Consider the following 21,585-nt stretch of genomic DNA (forward strand, 5'->3'; position numbering starts at 1 on the left):
CTGTATCAGGTCAATAGCATTTAGAAGCAGCCAATGACCTTCCACTCTGGGATGTATATTTTATTGTACACACTCCTGCTTTTCTATCACCCTTATGCAATGGCAAAAAGCAATCATTGCCAAATGATGGGAGATCCCAAGTATCCACTGTTTTCAAAGGATGGAGACATAATTATTGGAGGACTTTTTGCTATTCGCAGCGTGGAAACATTGTCTTCTTTTGAGTTTACACAAAAACCTCAGCTTCTGTCATGCTCCAGGTTTGTTACATTAAAATATAATTATGACAACAATTAAAGCATTTTAATGTATTTTAAAGTAACAAATTTTATTTCAAAATACACTTCAGCACAACTACAAAATTTGTTTCAAAACAGCAAACTGCCATTTCATTGAGAATATAACAGAAAACTTGACTACTGCCATCATGTTTTTACAGTGTAAATCTAAGGGACTTTCGAATGGCTCAAACTATGACATTTGCCATTGATGAGATCCATAGAAGTGAAACTTTGCTGCCAAATGTGTCTATTGGCTATAGAATCTATGATACCTGTGGTTCAAGACTGTCTTCTATGAGTGCAACTATGTCAGTGATGAATGGACAGGTTTTTGCAGAAGAAGACAGATGTAATGGACAGACTCCTATACATGCTATCTTGGGAGAAACAGAGTCTTCTGCCACAGTGATTCTGTCCAGAACAACAGGACCTTTTAAAATACCAGTGGTAAGGCACTCATTTAAAAGGTTTGAAACAATAACAGAAAGATGTCTGTTTCAACGTTTCATGTGCACTGTTTGTTTTCAGATAAGTCACTCAGCAACATGTGAATGTCTCAGTAATAGGAAAGAACACCCATCATTCTTCAGAACAATTGCAAGTGATTATCATCAGAGCAGAGCACTTGCATATATAGTCAAACACTTCGGCTGGTCTTGGGTTGGAGCTGTGAACACTGACAATGATTATGGAAACAACGGAATGGCCATATTTCTGAATACAGCACAGGAGGAAGGCATTTGTGTAGAGTACTCTGTGAAATTCTACCGCACAGAGACAGAGAAACTAAAAAAAGTAGTAGATGTAATAAAACAAGGAAGTGCAAAAGTGATTGTAGCATTTCTCACCAGTTTAGAGATGGAAATTCTACTTGAGCAGTTTAGTATTCAGAATATTACAGGCCTGCAAATGATTGGTGTAGAAGGATGGATCACTACAAATAATTTAATCACCCCTAATAGTTTTAGTGTGCTGGGAGGATCATTGGGATTTGCTGTAAGAAAAATGTATATTGAAGGATTTTCAGATTATGCCATAAAAGCATTCTGGGACACAGCTGTTCCATGCTCAGAAAGCGATGGACATTTTTCTCACCATGCATTAAACTGCAGCATATATCAGGATCTACTTGTGCTGAAAAATTACAATGAAGATGTACCTGAACAAAGATTTTCAAGCAATGTCTACAAATCCGTGTATGCTGTGGCTAATTCATTACACAATCTACTCAAATGCAAAGAACATGCAGGTTGTGAGAAAGGCCTGGCAGTACAACCACAGCAGGTAAAAAGACAACTGTAAGCATATTTTGACAATACTACATGGTATTTTGTAGTATTATACACAAATACAATGTTGTTTTATTTTAGATAGTTGAGGCCTTGGAAAAAGTAAATTTTACCATAAAGATGGGAGATCGTGTGTGGTTTGACAGCACTGGTGCTGCAGTAGCCCAGTATGAAGTTGTGAACTGGCAGCAGGACTCTGATGGATCAGTTCAGTTTAAAGCAGTGGGTTACTATGATGCCTCTCTACCCCCTGACCAGCGCTTTGTGCTAAACACTGAAAACATCATCTGGGCTGGAGGACAGCTGCAGGTAAATAACAACTTGTTTATGCTTATTTAAACTATAACAACTGATTGTCAAAATCAAGAGATAAATACTTGCATTGACCTATACAAAAAGCCCTTAATGGGTTTTAATTTAATAAAACTGAAGAGTTTCCTCCACAGTTGAACATTAGTTCAGATTTTGTTCTTAGTCACAATTCTTTTTATATTTTTTTACAATACAACTATAAGACTGAATAAGATTGAAGTAAAAATGTCATATATATATATATATGAATGAAAACATTGCATTTATTCCTTGTGGACAATCATCTCAATTCTTTCTAATAGGATAAATAGGATACATTTTCTTATTTTATCTAGCTGACAAAATATCAGAAACAGGCAGGGCACTTTATAGTACTTCAACGTACTTTCAGACTACTGTTTTACATAAAATAAGTATGAACAATTTTTCAGATTACAATTGTTCCAGTCTTTAATCTTTATAGTCAACATAAATATATTAATGTATTCAATTTTTTCTTCATGTAGAAGCCAAGGTCTGTGTGCAGTGAGAGTTGTCCTCCAGGCACTAGGAAGGCTGGACAGAAAGGAAGACCTGTCTGCTGTTATGACTGTATTCAATGTGCAGATGGAGAAATCAGTAATGAGACAGGTAAACTTCAGACCAAGTCAAAGATGCAAAGAAAACTCGTTAGCTGCTGTTTTTGTGTTTTTCTTCTACTGTTCAGGGTGCAGTTCATTTTGAAAAGAAGTTCATAAATAACACAATTTAACTGTTGTCTCTAACTATAGCGAACTTCCCTTCCAGATTCAAATAACTGCATGCAGTGTCCAGGGGAATTCTGGTCTAATGCTGAGAAAAATAAATGTGTTTTAAAGACTGTAGAGTTTCTGTCATTCACAGAAGTTATGGGTATAGTGCTAGTCTTTTTCTCACTGTTTGGAGTAGGAATAACTGTACTGGTCACAGTTCTATTTTACAGTAAGAAGGACAGCCCCATAGTAAAAGCCAACAACTCAGAGCTGAGCTTCCTGCTGCTCTTCTCGTTGATTTTGTGTTTTCTCTGTTCACTTACTTTCATTGGTCGTCCCACTGAGTGGTCCTGTATGTTACGTCACACAGCGTTTGGGATCACTTTTGTCCTCTGTATCTCTTGTGTTCTGGGGAAAACAATAGTTGTGTTAATGGCCTTCAAGGCCACACTTCCAGGAAGTAATGTCATGAAATGGTTTGGGCCTTTACAACAGAGACTCAGTGTTCTTGCCTTTACACTCATACAGGTTCTTATCTGTGTGCTTTGGCTAACAATATCTCCTCCTTTTCCCTATAAAAATATGAATCATTATAAGGAAAAAATTGTTTTTGAATGCAATCTTGGTTCAACAATAGGTTTTTCCGCTGTGCTGGGTTATGTTGGCCTTCTTGCTCTCATGTGCTTCATTCTGGCTTTTCTGGCTCGGAAGTTGCCTGACAACTTCAATGAAGCTAAATTCATCACATTCAGTATGCTCATATTCTGTGCTGTGTGGATCACATTTATTCCAGCTTATGTCAGTTCTCCTGGAAAATTTACTGTAGCTGTGGAGATATTTGCCATTTTAGCATCAAGCTTTGGTTTATTATTCTGTATATTTGCACCTAAATGTTATATCATCCTGTTTAAGCCTGAACAAAATACAAAACAACATATGATGGGAAAAACTCAAAATAAGTACTACTGATAAATAAACTAACTTTATGGATTATCACATTGCAGTAGTTTCTGTTGTCTATTCCAAGGCAAATGTTGTTGTTTTTCAAGTTTTCATTAAAAATGAATTTATATATAGAAAATAAAGCTAAATTAACTGAAAACAAGCCATCCACACTAAGTAGATTTATTGAAATGGCAGGAAACTAAGAGAAAAAAAATAAAATGCTAAACGTTTTTATGAATGTACTGTAGAAACATAGTCTGTATTACTAATAATGTTTTTCTCTACAGTTTTATCACGAGAAAGTCTTTAAACAACTTGTAATGTAGTTCCATAAAAGGGAAGGAAGGAGGTGGGAACATTTAACAAAACTTTATTCAAATCAATAAACAACGAACAAACGAAGTAAAAGACCGGCAGCCACCTCACAGTAGACTGCCGGCCATAAAACATAAACACAAACTTAACACATGTCCGGGCCCGGTCCTCTCTCGTCAGTGTCCTGCCGCTTGTCCTCTTAAGTTCCCGATCTCCTCCGTGAGATATGCGGGACAGCTGATTCTAACTATCACTCACACCACCGGCCCCACCTCAGCGGCTCTCATCCCGCCTTCCTCACCACACAACTATTTCTGTGATGCAAGTCTTTGGGTGAAAAGGTAAGAATGATGAAGCTAACTGTGATAGGATGTTTTGTCAATATACTTTATAAGCTGTGCTGTGAAATATACAATGAGGTGTCATGCAAATCCCAGTACGGTGTACCACAGGGCTCAGTCTTAGGGCATATGCTCTTCGCATTATACATGCTACCTCTAGGAGATATAATAAAGTGGATGAGTAACAATTTCTTACTACTGAACTCAGACAAAACTGAAGTGTTACTTATTACACCGAAAACCGCCATACGTAACAACCAAGAATACTGCTTAACTATTGATGGATGTACCATAAAACCCTCATCTTCAGCAAAGAATCTTGGCATTTTATCCGATAATACTCTGTAATTTTAGAACCAGGTCACCAGCACCCGTAAAATTGCGTTTTTCCATCTTAAAAATATATCTATCTAAACTACGTCCTATGCTGTCACCATCAGATGCAGAGAAGCTAATTCATGCCTTCATGACATCAAGACTAGATTACTTTTTCTTTTGACTGAGGAGGAGTCAAATCGCAGTCGGACGCTCCTGCTTACTTCTCCGCGCTTACGCTGTCGCTTTTATACTTTTATATTTTATCTCCTTTTATCACCTAATTTTAACTTCGGCACAGTGCTCAAACGTATTACTACAAAAATCCGAATTATCTTATTTGACCAGCCTCCAACTGAAAGCTTACATTCCGGGGAAGAGAAAACACAACTGTCTACACTCATAAGGATAAGAGAAAATGCCTTCTCTGGAATCTACTTGCTGCATAAACTGCCACAAACTTTTACAAAGGATTGCAGTTCTTGAAACAAAGTTACTTGTGGGACCACCAATCCAGACGGAACACAAATCAGAGATCCGTCATGGACGCCCTCAGCACACAGCCGGTGAGTCCCATAAATCTAGTACTCCTCGACCGGCCTTTCTGAGTGTAGAGAAACAAGCCGATCGACTTACAAATAGATGGCATAAACAGGGAGCGAGACCTAATGGCACTCGAGACATCAGACTGTCACGAGTATCACATATTGCCGCAGCAGCATCCTCTACCCCAAATATGGCTACAAGGATTGCAAACACTGGTCTCCGAACACCGCACATACATCTTGAGAACAGATTTGAAGTATTATTCAATGAGGAATCCCCAAATTTGATGAATGTGTCTGAACACAGACTAAATCAGCCAGCAGCTAACTCTGATTTTAACAGGCGCTCAAGGTCGAACAGACAGCGGCACTCAGCTCAAAGTGCAGCTGAGCCCAGGACTCTGATAGTGGGTGACTCCATAATCAGAAACATTAGTAGCAGGGATACAACTACGTGCTGCCGTCCACAAGCAACAACTTCTGATGTAAACAGGGAACTTCAGAACATTCTGATGAAACATAAGACTGTAAATCGACTCATCATTCATGTGGGGGAAAATGATATTCATAAAGAACAGTCAGAACTTCTTAATAAGGACTTCAATGAACTCATTGAAACACTAAAAACACTGAATGTTCAAGCATTCATCAGTGGACCACTCCCAGCAAGAGGAACAAACAGGTTTTCACGTTTGCTTGGGCTTAATACATGGCTGCAAAAAACCTGCAATATAAAAGGAGTGAACTTCATTGACAACTACAATATTTTCTGGAGTCAGAGGCAACTGTTTCAACAAAATGGCCACCAGTTAAACAAACTGGGTTCAAGAGTGCTTAAGGACAATATCTTCTTCTCCCTCAGTCATCCTACTGCCAATCCACTCAACCAGAATGGCACACACACACCCGAACACAGTGTGAATGACCACATGTCTTCACCTCAGCACCTGGTTGGACATGCGGCTGACACGTCACACAATGATAACACCACTCAGTTCATGGCACCATTTCAGCTGAGCCCTGCCCACCGAGCTCAACACAGACAGACTGTGACATATTAGAACTGCTCCAAGATTCAGCACCCAAGGACGACTTCCTGGAAAACAGCCAGGGAAACCAGGACAGCGTATTACAGCCTCTGATAACACCAGAGATACAGCCCCTCTCACCAGACACGTTATCTCTCTCCCCACCATCTCCACTTCTGTGCTTCTCAGAGAAAATGGAAAAACTGGTGTATGCTGGAACCAAACTTGCTGGAAGCCCCCAAATATCGACCAAAAAACGACAAGCCCCACGGCCACCAGAGCCTGCAGGCCCAGCTCGCCTTCGCCCTCCTCCTGTGAGAGCTCTTCGGCCTCTTCCACAACGCCAGGGCCCGCACCCTCCTCCATCTCCTCGAGGTCAACCGAAAACAACTAATACCAGCTCTAAGTGATATGTGTCGGGTCCCCGCTATGATAACAGTAACTTTCTCAAATGTTTACAGAACAAGCGGGAATCCAGTGTGCCTGTATCTTTTTCTATTGCTGTGCTATCACACGACAGAAAGTCTAAGGCCTTCAATAGTCGTAGATCAAACCAGACTAATCTGGTGCCCATTGCACGTCAAACCAAGATTGCTATGGGGGCAAAAAGCAAGACTGCTAAGTTAGCACTTTTAAACATCTGCTCACTTAAAAACAAATCACTTCTAGTCAACGACTTAATAACCACATACAACCTGGATTTTATGTTTCTAAATGAAACCTGGCTAGAAGACAGCTGCAGTGCAACAGTCCTCAATGAAGCATCACCTCCTAACTTTACTTTTATGAGTGTCTGCAGATCAGTTAGGAGAGGTGGGGGAGTAGCTGCTCTTTTTAAAGATGTCTATCAATGTAAGCAAATATCATTTGGAAATTACACGTCTTTTGAATATCTGGGTATTGTGTTAAAAGGTGCTCCTCGCATTTTACTAATCACTGTTTACAGGCCTCCAAAATACTCTTCATCCTTTGCTGAGGACTTTATAGAAATGTTATCAACAATTTCCTCAGAGTTTGACTGTTTCTCTATTGCCGGAGATTTTAACATTCACATAGATAATGCAGAAAACAATATGGCAAAAGAAATCAAAACTGTTTTAAAAACATTTGACCTGACTCAGCATGTACATGGACCCACACACAATCGTGGACACACTTTAGATTTACTTATCAGTAAGGGTCTAAACATTTCATCTATTGTTATTAAGGATGTAGCACTATCTGATCATTTCTGTATTTTCTTTGATATATTGATCTCTCCTGCCATTGAAGTTAGATCTGTGTCTGTCAAGAAGAGATGCTTAAATGAGAACACTAGTGTACTATTTATGAAGGCCATATCTTTAACACCAAGCATATCTGCTGACTCTGTTGATTCTCTCCTTGATTCTTTTAACTCGAAGGTTAAAAGTGCAATTGATGATATTGCCCCTGTGAAAGTCAGGAAGAGTGGTAGACAAAAAGCACCTTGGAGAAACTCAACAGCGGTGCAAAATATGAAAAGACAATGCAGAAAAGCAGAGCGCTTGTGGCGGAAGACAAAACTTGTAGTCCATTATAACATCTACAAAGACACCATCCATGCTTTCAATATGGAACTAGGCAAAGCTAGGCAGACTTTCTTCTCAAATATTATAAACAGCAACTTAAACAACACCCGGACTCTTTTCGCTACTGTAGACAGACTGACAAACCCCCCAAGCCACATTCCCAGTGAAATGCTCTCAGACAGCAAGTGCAGTGAGTTTGCATCTTTCTTCTTTGATAAAATCAATAATATTAGAAAGGTGATCGGCACATCCTTGAGTAGCGCTGGGGTCGGGCAGATCACACCACAACCTGAGAAAGTAGTTACAATGTCTGATTTTGAAGAAATTGATGGCAAAAATTTGGAAGAAACCGTTCAACACCTTAAAACATCAACCTGTGCCCTTGACGCACTTCCCACATCTTTTTTCAAAAGTGTGTTAAACTGTTTATAAGCAGATCTCCTAGATGTGGTAAATGCCTCACTTCTTTCTGGAAGTTTCCCAAACTCCCTGAAAACTGCTGTTGTCAAACCCCTCCTGAAAAAGAGCAATCTGGATAAGACCATATTAAACAACTATAGACCGATCTCAAATATTCCCTTCATAGGTAAGATAATTGAAAAAGTTGTCTTCAACCAGCTGAACAAATTCTTAAGCTCAAACGGATACTTTGACAATTTTCAATCTGGGTTCCGCCCGCATCACAGCACAGAGACAGCGCTCATTAAGATAGTAAACGACATTCGCTTAAGTACTGATTCAGGCAAATTATCCGTGCTGGTCCTACTCGACCTCAGTGCTGCATTTGACACGGTCGATCACAACATACTTATAGACAGGCTGGAAAACTGGGTGGGGCTTTCTGGGATAGTCCTAAAATGGTTCAGGTCATACCTAGAAGCAAGAGGTTATTATGTGAGTATAGGTGACCATAAGTCTGAGAGGACATCCATGACATGCGGAGTCCCCCAAGGCTCAATTCTTGCGCCTCTCCTATTCAACCTGTACATGCTCCCAATGAGCCAAATAATGACAAATAACCAAATTGCTTAACACAGCTATGCAGACCACACACAGATATACTTAGCCCTATCGCCTAACGATTACAGCCCCATTGACTCCCTGCTCAAATGCATTGATGAAATAAATAGTTGGATGTGCCAAAACTTTCTTCAGTTAAACAAAGACAAAACTGAAGTCATTGCGTTTAGAAATAAAGATGAAGTTCTCAAGGTGAATGCGTACCTTCACTCTAAAGGTCAAACAACAAAAAATCAAGTCAGGAATCTCGGTGTGTTTCTAGAGTCAGACCTTAGCTTCAGTAGTCATGTCAAAGCAATAACTAAATCAGCATACTATCATCTGAAAAATATTGCAAGAATTAGATGCTTTGTTTCCAGTCAAGACTTAGAGAAACTAGTGCATGCTTTCATCACCAGCAGGGTGGATTATTGTAATGGACTCCTTACTGGCCTCCCCAAAAAGACCATAAGAAAGATGCAGCTCATACAGAACGCTGCGGCAAGGATTCTGAGCAGAACCAGAAAATATGATCATATCACACCAGTCCTCAGGTCTTTACACTGGCTACCAGTTACATATAGGATAGATTTTAAAGTTTAATTACTGGTATATAAATCGTTCAATGGCCTAGGACCTCAATACATTGCAGATATGCTCATTGAATACAGACCCAAAAGAACACTCAGGTCATTAGGATCGCATCAGCTAGAAATACCAAGGGTTCTCTCCAAGCAAGGAGAGTCTGCATTTAGCTATTATGCGAGCCGCAGTTGGAACCAGCTTCCAGAAGAGATCAGATGTGCTCCCACAGTAGCCACATTCAAATCCAGACTCAAAACACATCTGTTTAACTTTGCATTTGATTAATGTGCCACTGTGCCTCTGACCGTCCGACTGTTTGTGCTGTACTTTATTTTATTTATTATCTATTCTAAACTATATTTTATTTTATTTTTATTCTTAACTGGTTAATTTTTATTTTCCTTATTTGTTCTAAACTTTGAAATTTCATTTTTTATTCTTAACTGGTTACTTTTATTTTTCTTATTTCTTATTTATGCATACCTAAGTCACTTGCACTATTTTAGTCTAAATTATTATCTGTTCATATCCACCTGTACATTAATGCTCATAGTATATAGTCATCTGTATATATTGTTCATAGTTATTGTCATATTTTCATAGAACACACCTACTGCAAAATATTTTTATAGTCCATGCCCACTGTATTATATTTTTCATATTGTATTCTGTATTTATTCTAACTGTATATCCTGCACTTGCTAACTGCACTTCTGGTTAGACCTAAACTACGTTTCGTTACACTGTACTTGTATATGTGTTATGACAATAAAGTTGAATCTAATCTAATCTAATCTAACTGTTTTATCAAATGGATATTTTTAATTTCTTCTATGTAAAGCACTTTGAATTGCCATTGTGTATGAAATGTGCTATACAAATAAACTTGCCTTGCCTAATTCACTATTAGGGGGTTGCCCTGCAGGCCTATTACAAAAATACAAACTGGTCCAAAATGCGGCAGCTCGAGTTCTTACACGTATAAAAAAGTATGAGCACATTAGTCGGGTTCTGTCAACCTTGCACTGGTTATCTATAAAGCATTGCATTAACTTTAAAATCTTGCTTATTGCCTATAAAGCCCTGCATGGTTTGGTTCCTCACTACTTGAGTGAACTTCTCTCGTATTACAGTCCTTCATGTGCACTGCGCTCTCTGGCGTCCGGTCAGTTGGTAATACCTAGACTTTTAAAATCAAGTGCAGGCGGCAGATCCTTTTCCTATCTAGCTTTGGAACAGTCTTCCCCGAACTATCCGGGAGGCAGACACACTCTGTCAGTTTAAATCTAGACTAAAGAAGCATCATTTTAATCTTGTATACACTACACTATCATAATATATATATTCCGAAGGTTTAGGCTGCACTAGTTAGATCAACCGGAACCAGGAACACTTCCAAAACCAACTGATGCATGTGTTGCATCAAAGAGTGCAGAATAGTTCTCTACTCTCATCCAGTCTTGTCTCATTGTTCCAAGGTTACTAGAGCGGGCAGGACGCAGTCCAAGGTTACCAGAGCAGGCAAGATGCAGTCCATGCCCAGACCTGACAAATGCTGTGACGATAGAGCTGGACAAAGGACGTGGCGACTCAACAAAATGTCAGCCTCCACTAGATTATAAATGATAATCTTAAATCCATTTTATTTTATTTTGCCTTGTTGTGCAAGCACTGTCGAGCTTGTGCAGAGGCTGCAGCTTTTTCCAGAGGGGGACTGGAATTCCCTGGTTAGGCCTGGTTTCCCTCTGAGGTTTTTTTGTCCTACAATGGAGTTTTGGGTTCCTCGCCACCGTACTGTTATGCACTGTTTGCCTGGCCGGGGGGCTGCTAGAATTGTATAGTTTTATTTAATTAACACTGCATATATGAATTTATAGTTTGGTCATGTGGAAGTTTTGGACACTGATCCAAGTTTAAGTCTATCCTTAGACTTTTTTAGGGAAAGGGGTACAAAGAAAAAAATTGCCTACTGGTATTGACTGAAGGAAATAAAGAATTTTGGTCAAACATTTTGGCATAAGATTCAATTTTATTTAAAATGAGAGAAAGCAGGAAAGGACCTAAAACATCATTTTGCACGCCATTAACAGAGCTATGGTGAACTGTCACCAGAGATGTGTAGAGTAGACAAAATCTTTACTCAAGTAAAAGTACAAGTAACAAGAGAGATTGTTACCGAAGTAAAAGTAAAAGAAGTATGCAATGAAAAAACTACTCAAGTAGCTAGTTACTCAGTTACTTTGTATCTGATTATACTGTATAGGCCTACTATTCATAAAATGTATATTAATGCCAACATTTTAATATTATATTTTAATCAATATTTTAATTATCATTATTATTATCATAAGCAGATATCTTTGCAATATACACACATAGACTAAAGAATAGCCAAACTTAGAAGAGACAAGCATTTGGCTGACGGATTGAGGCTCACGATGATCCCCATATCACCCTCGCTGTTCGCCTTGGCTGACTGCAGGGCCGAAGCCACTGCTGTTACAGGACGGGATGCAGGTGAGGTGGTGGCTGATTCTCTAAAGAACACATGCACCCATGACTGAAAAGGATGTATCGCGATCCACCCGCAGTGCGGGCATGACGTATCCACAAACGCTGCCTCAGTGTGCCGGAGACCCAGACACTTGAGGCAGACGTCTTGTCCTTCCCCCTCCTCGATGATGGCATTGCACCCATGAGCACAGCGGGACATGCAGCACTGAAAAAATATGCTCTTTTAGAACACCTCTAGTTACTGCCGAGACACCCAGGGGAAGTCACTGACCGGAAGGGGCCACCTCCTGCCAGAGGCCGGAACCTGTATTCATCTGCCAAAGGGGGAAGACCAAGGCTAGGGGGGCCCGCTACTGTTTCCCTACCAGAGGAGCCACTGCCGGCCGCCAGGGGGCGCATGATGTAGCACCCAGGGCCACTGCAAGGCCCTACGAAGGAGAGTACCCCAGCTGTTTGAGGACCGAGTGGCAGCATGTCGGGGAACCTAGAATTTCTTTTTTGCTCTCTCCCCTCTCTCATTCCGGCGCTCGGAGTGCTCCCGTCTCCGTTTTCTCGTCTTGTTGGTGCATACCCCCAGGGGATGGGTCCCCCGAGGCTTTCAATTTTTGGCATGTGGCCAAGTGGCCTTATTTTGAATGTATATGTTTTGCACTATGAATTATGAGTCAGCAGATGGTACAACATAGAGGCACTGAACACTCTGACAGAACAAATTTTTCCTTCAAACAACTAGGAGTGCAACGAATAATTAACTAGCTATATTCCTCCTTTCCCCCCTGCTTGGCCTGTTTCATGCCCTTCCCTATGACGTTATTGGCTATGTTTGCATCCATTCATCCATGATAATTATGTGTATAAAAGTCTACACACTGTATCAGATCACTTGCATTTGGCAGCCAGAGTGTAGGTCAATCATTGGGATGCTTATATTTTTAACACTCCTGCTTTTCCATGACCTTCATTCAAAGGCAGAGGACACCGTTTGTCGAATGATGGGAGATTCAAAATACCCGCTGCTATCTAAGGAAGGAGACGTAATGATCGGAGCTCTTATTTCAATTCACAGTAAAGAAACATTGTCTTTATATGAGTTCAAACAAAAACCTCAGCTTCTTTCATGCTCCAGGTTTGTTAAATATTAGATAAATATTAGAGACAATATGTTTAATATATACAGAATATAAATTAATACTTTTTAATAAAAAAAATGTATAAACTGTATTTCTATGTATTATATTCAAAAAAATTAATCACATAAGAAATTGTTGCAATTAAAACGATGTTTGAAAAAAATATTTTTCCTTTTCCACCATGTTTACCTGTTAAGTAGTTGCTGTTAAGCCCTGGTCGAATGTTTCCACAGTGTAAATATACAAGATTTGCGGCTGGCTCAAATCGTGACCTTTGCCATTGAGGAGATTAACAGGAATGCAACTTTGCTCCCAAATGTTTCTATTGGCTACAGAATTTTTGATACTTGTGCTTCAAGATTGTCTTCTATGAGTGCAACTATGGCAGTGATGAATGGACAAGCCTTTGCAGAAGGAGACAGATGCAATGGAGAGACTCCTATACATGCTATCATAGGAGAATCAGAGTCTTCTGCCACAGTGATTCTGTCCAGAACAACAGGACCTTTTAAAATCCCGGTGGTAAGGGAGGAAAAATCCATAAAAATGGAGCCAATAACCAGATTGATGATATTATAAATGGTTCTTGTGCTTTCTTTTTCAGATAAGTCACTCAGCTACCTGTGAATGTCTAAGTGATAGGAAAGAATACCCATCATTCTTCAGAACTATTGCTAGTGATTATCATCAGAGCAGAGCACTTGCATATATAGTCAAACACTTCGGCTGGTCTTGGGTTGGAGCTGTGAACAGTGACAATGACTATGGAAACAATGGAATGGCCATATTTCTGAATACAGCACAGGAGGAGGGGATTTGTGTGGAGTACTCAGTGAAATTTTACCGCACAGAGCCTGAAAAATTTCAGAAAGTTGTAAATATAATAAAGCAAAGCACTGCTAAAGTGATTGTTGCATTTCTTTCCAATTTTGAGATGAATAATCTACTTGAGCAGTTAAATATTCAGAACATTACAGGCCTCCAAATGATTGGTGTGGAGGCATGGATAACAGCAGAGAGTTTACTAACTCCAAATAGCTTTCGTGTGCTTGGAGGATCACTGGGATTTGCAATGAGAAAAATGTTTATTGAAGGTTTTTTAGACTATGTTCTAAAATCATTCTGGGACACAGATTTTCCATGCTCACATGCAGATGGGAATTCTTCCCAGGATGCTTTAGGTTGCAGCAGATATCAGGATCTTTTTCTTTTAAAAAACTACACTGAAGATGTGCCAGAGCAAAGATATGCAAGTAATGTCTACAAAGCAGTATATGCAGTTGCTCATGCATTACACAGTGTGCTCAAGTGTAAAGAAAAAGAAGGTTGTGAGAAAGGCATGAAAATACAACCACAGCAGGTAAAAATACTAATGAACTAAATAAGAGATAACCCTTGTAAAATGCACCAATAATAATGTTAAAACATTTCTAGGTGGTTGAAGCTCTGAAAAAAGTAAATTTCACAGTAAAATTTGGAGATCGTGTGTGGTTTGACCGAACTGGTGCTGTAGTAGCCCAGTATGAAGTTGTGAACTGGCAGCAGGACTCTGATGGATCAATTCAGTTTAAAGCAGTCGGTTACTATGATGCCTCACTGCCCCCTGACCAGCGCTTTGTGCTAAACACTGAAAACATCATCTGGGCTGGAGGACGGCTGGAGGTAAATTACCTGGTTGTTCTACAGGATTTGTTTTGAGTGTTTTAGGATACTGAAGGAAAATATCTACGAAAATGTTTTTCTGTCCTATTTAAAGGCAGAACTCACCACTACTTAAACACTTCAATATTCCAGGATAACCTATTTTTATTTGTATAGTTTGGAAGAATTGAATGTGGTGTACATTACATGTGGTAAACTCTCCAAACTATTTGTAAAAAAAAACATTATAGTATTTAACCATGAAATAAAGGAATTTCTTCAACAGGCTAAATTTTCACATTAAAGACTTGATTAATTGGCATTGAAACATTCATCGAGAATGAGTAAAGGGGCATTTCATTTAATCAACGTAACAGATCAGCTGGGCCAAGTGAAATAAAAACCCTACACAGAGAAATATTAGTAATTTATATTCCTTCTCATATCACTGTTTTGTTCCCATAAACAAACATTCTCATGAATGTTTATTCTACAAATCATTTAAATAATCATATCTTTTCATGTAGAAGCCAAGGTCTGTGTGCAGTGAGAGTTGTCCTCCAGGCACTAGGAAGGCTGTACAGAAAGGAAGACCTGTCTGCTGTTATGACTGTATTCAATGTGCAGATGGAGAAATCAGTAATGAGACAGGTAAACTTCAGCCCAAATCAAAGATTCAAAGAAAACTGGTTAGCTGCTCTTTTTGTGTTCTCCTTCTGGTGTTCAGTGTGCAGTTTCTTATAAAAGGAGTTCATAAATAAAATACTTGACATTTTGTCTCTTACTATAGTGATCACAACTTTCTTTCCAGATTCAAATAACTGCATGCAGTGTCCAGGGGAATTCTGGTCTAATGCTGAGAAAAATAAATGTGTGTTAAAGGCTGTAGAGTTTCTGTCATTCACAGAAGTTATGGGTATAGTGCTGGTCTTTTTCTCACTGTTTGGTGTAGTAATAACTGTGCTGGTCACAGTTCTGTTTTACAGTAAGAAGGACACCCCCATAGTAAAAGCCAACAACTCAGAGCTGAGCTTCTTGCTGCTCTTCTCATTGATTCTCTGTTTTCTCTGTTCACTTACTTTCATTGGCCAGCCAACTGAATGGTCCTGTATGTTACGTCACACAGCGTTTGGGATAACTTTTGTCCTCTGTATCTCTTGTGTTCTGGGAAAAACAATAGTTGTGTTAATGGCATTCAAAGCCACACTTCCAGGAAGTAAAGTCATGAAATGGTTTGGGCCTGTACAACAGAGACTCAGTGTCCTTGCCTTTACACTTATTCAGGTTCTTATCTGTGTGCTTTGGCTAACAATATCTCCTCCCATTCCCATTACAAATATGAAATATTACAAAGAGAAGATCATTTTTGAGTGCAGTCTGGGTTCTACTGTAGGTTTTTCTGCTGTAATGGGTTATATTGGTCTACTGGCTCTCATGTGCTTCATTCTGGCTTTTCTAGCTCGGAGGCTTCCTGATAATTTCAATGAAGCTAAATTCATCACATTCAGTATGCTCATATTCTGTGCTGTGTGGATCACATTCATCCCATCTTATATCAGTTCTCCTGGAAAATTTAGTGTAGCTGTGGAGATATTTGCCATTTTAGCCTCAAGCTTTGGTTTATTATTCTGCATATTTGCACCAAAATGTTACATCATTTTGTTTAAACCTGAACAAAATACAAAACAACATTTGATGGGAAAATCAGAAACTAAGCCCTATTGACAAATAAACTAACATGTTCACATAAACTTGGCAGTGTTTATTTACATTTAGCCTATTGTGTAGTCAGTATTTTCTAGGTTAAAAAGTAACTGCTGCATAATACTGTATAGGACCCCACAAAAAATGAACCCAGAAAATGTTAATATTTATGTCTATTTTAGTTAAACAACAGAGCATTTTAATTGAAACAAAAAAAGGTAATTTTAAATACAAAATTCACTGATGTTTTTGTTTGGTTGCTGGAGGTGGCTTGGCTGCTGCATGATACTCCAAGCTACGAGTGAAACGAATCAACCCCCATGTCTCTACGATTTTCTGATGTAGAGCAATGGGTCTCGCTAAATGATTTCTAGGATACTCTGTTCGGTTGCTAAGAAGTGGCTTGGCAGCTGCCAATGATTTTACTGCAAGACACAAGTGAAATTAACCCACCACCTTGTTCGACTTGAGGCGGCGCCACAAGATCTGACAGGTGGATGATTCAAAACTACAAAAAGTTTGGTTTCGAAATTCTCCCGTGGTACCTTGATGTCATCCACCTGTTGGATCTTGCAGAGCCACACCAAGTCGAACAAGCCTCTTTTCTCCATGACACTGGCTTTTATAATGGCAGTCTATGAGAATGGTTGCTAAGGTACTGTAAATGGATGATAGGGTGTGGCTTGACAGCCCTCACACCGCTCACGTGATGGAATTTTTGTCTGAAGTCGTATGCTATGATTGTTTGCAATGGCGAATGACTTCCTCTATCATATATAATTTGAAGTGGGTCTGTGAATGATGCGACTCTGCGCTGTCCTCCTGGTGGTCTGGTAGAGCACTCGTGTCGAGCTTGGATGCATTTGTGCGCGAGACGGACATGTACACAGAAAGTCAAGTATACTTGGGGCTTAATGCTGATGCTGAGTGAGGGATTGGTTCCCTGCGTAAAATGAGCCCATCATGTCTCTATGACACTGTGCTGCAAAGATATTCATATGGGCCTTTTATAACAGCAGTCTGTGCATTTCCTTCATTATTATATGTCTATGGGCTACTTTCGGGCAGCTCTTATGCCCCAGGGGTTTAACTTGCACCCTGTCAGCCTCTTCTTGCTCTGCACCCTGACCTGTTGGTCTAGTCTATGGGATTGTTCGCCCACCGGACAAACATCATATACCCTATCACTGATTGAAGTCATAACACACCTCTCCTCAATAAGCCCAATCGCACACATCACTAATAATAATTAAAGGTTTTAATAAATGCAACAACACTATGTTGTCTTTGTCAAGCATACATAATAAAATATGTATTTACACAAACTGTTTCTGCCTCAATCTTCATAACACAGCAGTTCAGTTATAAATGTACCTATGCTGGGTTGTTTCTGTCATGATTCTCATGGTGAGACACGGAGAGAGGACCCAGGTGCAGACAGCGGGTAAGGGGTTAACAAATAATAAAACAAAGACCCACGAGGGGGTAACAGAACAAAACATGGATACAATAACATGACTAAGACTAACTACACAAAGACTTAACATAAACTCAAAACAAGAACTACAAATACACTGAACTAGACTTGACAAGACACATGGACTCACCACAACACCACAATGAACCAGCACAAGACAGAAGACACAAGGGCATTAAATAAGGGAGCAAATCAAGAGGGAAACAGGTGAAGGGCATTAATCAATAACGAAGGTAACGAGAGGATGGGAACAAAGACGAGACAGGAGAGAGAGTATGGAAGGCCATAAGAACAATAATTGCCTCTCTCCACACAAAACATGAGATTCTGTCATGATCCTGCCACTAAACCAAGAGAAACATGACATGATGTGGCAGAATCATGACAGAAGCCCTTCCTAAAGGAGCAGCAACCTGATGCTCCTAAAGGCACAAACAAGACAAGACAGACAATGACAATAAAATCAACATGATAAAACAATAAATCAAAACGAGCAAGCACAAGAGTCCAAGGGGAAACAAGAGTCCAAAGGAAGTCCAAACAAGGGATGACACGGACACTATAGACGGCAGACACGGACAGGATAGCCGGCAGACACAGAGGATACACTGGGCTGGAATGGCCGCATGCACCGTGCTGGAACGGCCGCATGCACCGGGCTAAAATGCCTGGCTCCGCCGGGCGGGAACGCCCAGCTCCGCCAGGCGGGAATGCATGGCTCCGCCGGGCACGAATGCCCAGCTCCACCGGGCGGAAATGCCCGGCTGCACCGACCTGGAATGCCCGGCTGCACCGACCTGGAATGCCCGGCTGGGGATCTTTGGCGGCCACTGGATTCCGGCGGCTTCAACCCTGGAGGGAAGACCGGCAGTCTCAACCCTGGAAGGCAGTCCGGCGGCCTCGGCCCGGAGCAGGCATCCGGCAGTCTCAACCCTGGAAGGGAGTCCGGCGGCCCTGACTCAGGAAGGGAGTCCGGCGTTCTTGGCCCTGGAAGGGAGTCCGGCAGCCTCTAACCCTGGAGGGGAATCGGACAGCCTCAACTGCTGCCACAACGATCCCTCTGTCTGCTGGGTCCGATTATGGCTGGTTCATTCTGTCATGATTCTCGTGGTGAGACACGGAGAGAGGACCCAGGTGCAGACAGCGGGTAAGGGGTTAACAAATAATTTAATAAATAATAAAACAAAGACCCACGAGGGGGTAACATAACAAAACATGGATACAATAACATGACTAAGACTAACTACACAAAGACTTAACATAAACTCAAAACAAGAACTACAAATACACTGAACTAGACTTGAAAAGACACATGGACTCACCACAACACCACAATGAACCAGCACAAGACAGAAGACACAAGGGCATTAAATAAGGGAGCAAATCAAGAGGGAAACAGGTGAAGGGCATTAATCAATAACGAGGGTAACGAGAGGATGGGAACAAAGACGAGACAGGAGAGAGAGTATGGAAGGCCATAAGAACAATAATTGCCTCTCTCCACACAAAACATGAGATTCTGTCATGATCCTGCCACTAAACCAAGAGAAACATGACATGATGCGGCAGAATCATGACAGTTTCAAACCAAAACGTTGGGTTGTTTAACCCATTGTTGGATTAAATATAAATGTTTTCTGGGTTACTTTTTCCCAATGCCTATAATAAGTGAGGTTCTAGAGGTAGAGCCGCATAAAGTATTACTTCAGTACTCCAGTAGTGTCAATGACTCAAGCTTTGCACAGTGCTTCAGTTCCTGCCATGAACATTCCTGCCTTTGCAGGCACTGCTCTACAGCCATTGAGCCAGCCACCGAAGCGACCAGAATACTTGGTGCCTCACCGCACTTTGCATGCTGCTTCCCAGCCAAAGATTCCTGATTTTGTGAATGACAACGAAAGGGAATTCGCTAACCTGAATTTAGAGCTGGGCACTCTTCTGGAACCTCATGCAGCTCTAGATGAGAAATACAAGTACCACATCTTGCTGGAACACCTTAAATTGCCTGAGGCACAAATTATTGGCCAGTCCTGCCACCATCATTTATAACCGTACTCTTCAGCTATGCAAGCTCTTCAGTTGCAATATGGCCAACCCCATCAGCTGGCGCAGAGTGAAATAGCAGCAATCCTCACCGCACCAGAGTTGAAACCAAACAATGCACGCAGTTTCCAGAGTTTCGCTCTCCGTGTCCACCTCTTTTTGAGCATGCTGTTATATTTGGAGGGACCCAGGGGGATGGAGTTAAACTGCTGCTCGCATGTGGATCGTTTGCTTAGTAAGTTGCCCAAGTACTTGCGAGATGGTTTCATAGAGTTTTTCCAGCTAAAAGTGAAGCTCAACTTCTCCAGTATTAACCTGTACAACCTACAAGACTTTGCAGGGTTGCTCCAAGTCAAAGCTCAGCAACAGCAATTGTCTAGTAGGTTAGTGCAACGTTACCAGTATGAAAGAGATCCCAGCGGTTCAAAGGAGAACAGTGCAGCTAAACCAAAAAGCCAAAGTACAGTCTTGTATCACGGAGCAGCACCCACTGAGGTTAAAGCATCCCCCGGTTCTAAGGTATCTTGGAAGAAGACCCCCTCAAAGTCAACTGCCTTTTCTGTGGCAGCAAAGACCACTACATCACTTGGTGTAGCAGTATCAAAAAACAGTCAGTGTTTGATCTTTTTAAATGGATTTCAGAGAGGAAGCGCTGCTGGAAATGTGCCCATTCCCATGCGCCTGAAATCTGTAATTTGAAGAAACCATGGTGGTATTCACCTTCAAGTATTTCATGGCGTGGCCCGAAGTCGTGCTACAGATACATTATCAGCTACATCTGAGAGCCGCATCTACCTCTTGCTATCCATTACATCAGGCAGAGTCCTTCTGAAAGTGGTGCCTGTGCTGTTGCGCTACTAATCAAAGACAATAGAGACGTATGCTATATTAGATGACGGAGCACAGCGCACCATGATCCTACCTACTGCTGTCCAGCAGCTCCAGCTTAAAGGTGAACCTGAGACTCTAGCACTTCGTACAGTCCGACCAGACTCTACACACCTCAATGGCTGAAAAGTCACCTTTGATATATCTCCAAGAGGTAAACCAGAGAAACGCAATCAAGTGTTGGGAGCATTCACAGCTTCTGGCATTGATTTGGTGGAACAGTCATACCCAGTTCAGGATCTTCAGAGATGGTATGCACATCTAAGAGGAGTTCCACTACAGCCATTTCACAAGGTACGTCCATTGGTGCTCATAGGTTCTGACCGAGTTCACCTCATTATTGCTAAAGAGCCTATTCGTCAAAGCACCAAAGGGAGACCCGTGGCAGTTTGTACAGCTCTCGGCTGGGCACTCCAAGGGGCGGAGATGAGTACTACATGCCAAGAACCATTGCAGCAGTGTTTTTTCATTTCCAGTGACCACCCAGATGATCTTCTCTACAGAAATGTGGAAAGGTTATGGCAGCTGGATGTGCTTCCCTTTCGCAACTGGTGGTCAGGTCTAGGCAAGACAAAGAGGCTATACAGATTCTTGAGTCTCAAATGCAACAAGTCAATGTCAAGGGAGTACAGCATTAGGCCACCCCTCTTCTGTGGAACCCAATTGCTGCAGAACTTCAGGGCTCCATGTAATCTGTCCTTGCAAACCTGAGGAACACCGAAAGGAGACTACAGAAGGATCCTGAAAAGGCTTCAATCTATTCAGGAGAGATTGCCAAACTCATCGAGGCAGGTTATTGATCAAACTCAACCAAATGGAAGCGACACAAACAGAGGCATGGTACCTGTCCCATCATCTTGTGAGTCATAACAATAAGCAACGACTGGTGTTCGACTGTTCTTTCAGATACCATGGACTGTCCTTGAACGATCAGTTCCTCCCAGGTCCCACA

The 21,585-nt window shown here is 41.0% G+C and overlaps 1 protein-coding gene across 1 annotated transcript; it reads left to right on the forward strand.

The window, feature by feature from the left end:
- Window positions 1-99: 99 nt before the first annotated feature.
- On the forward strand, window positions 100-16,246 carry LOC306899595 (extracellular calcium-sensing receptor-like; the record flags this gene model as incomplete). The annotated part of the gene is made up of 6 exons (XM_079465960.1): window positions 100-260; window positions 13,114-13,402; window positions 13,485-14,240; window positions 14,315-14,542; window positions 15,049-15,172; window positions 15,333-16,246. The coding sequence occupies 6 exons, from the start codon at window positions 100-102 to the stop codon at window positions 16,244-16,246; spliced, it is 2,472 nt and encodes an 823-aa protein (XP_079322086.1).
- Window positions 16,247-21,585: the final 5,339 nt, after the last annotated feature.

The sequence above is a fragment of the Barbatula barbatula genome (genome assembly GCF_947034865.1).
Source record: "Barbatula barbatula genome assembly, chromosome: 10".
Classification (NCBI taxonomy): domain Eukaryota; kingdom Metazoa; phylum Chordata; class Actinopteri; order Cypriniformes; family Nemacheilidae; genus Barbatula; species Barbatula barbatula.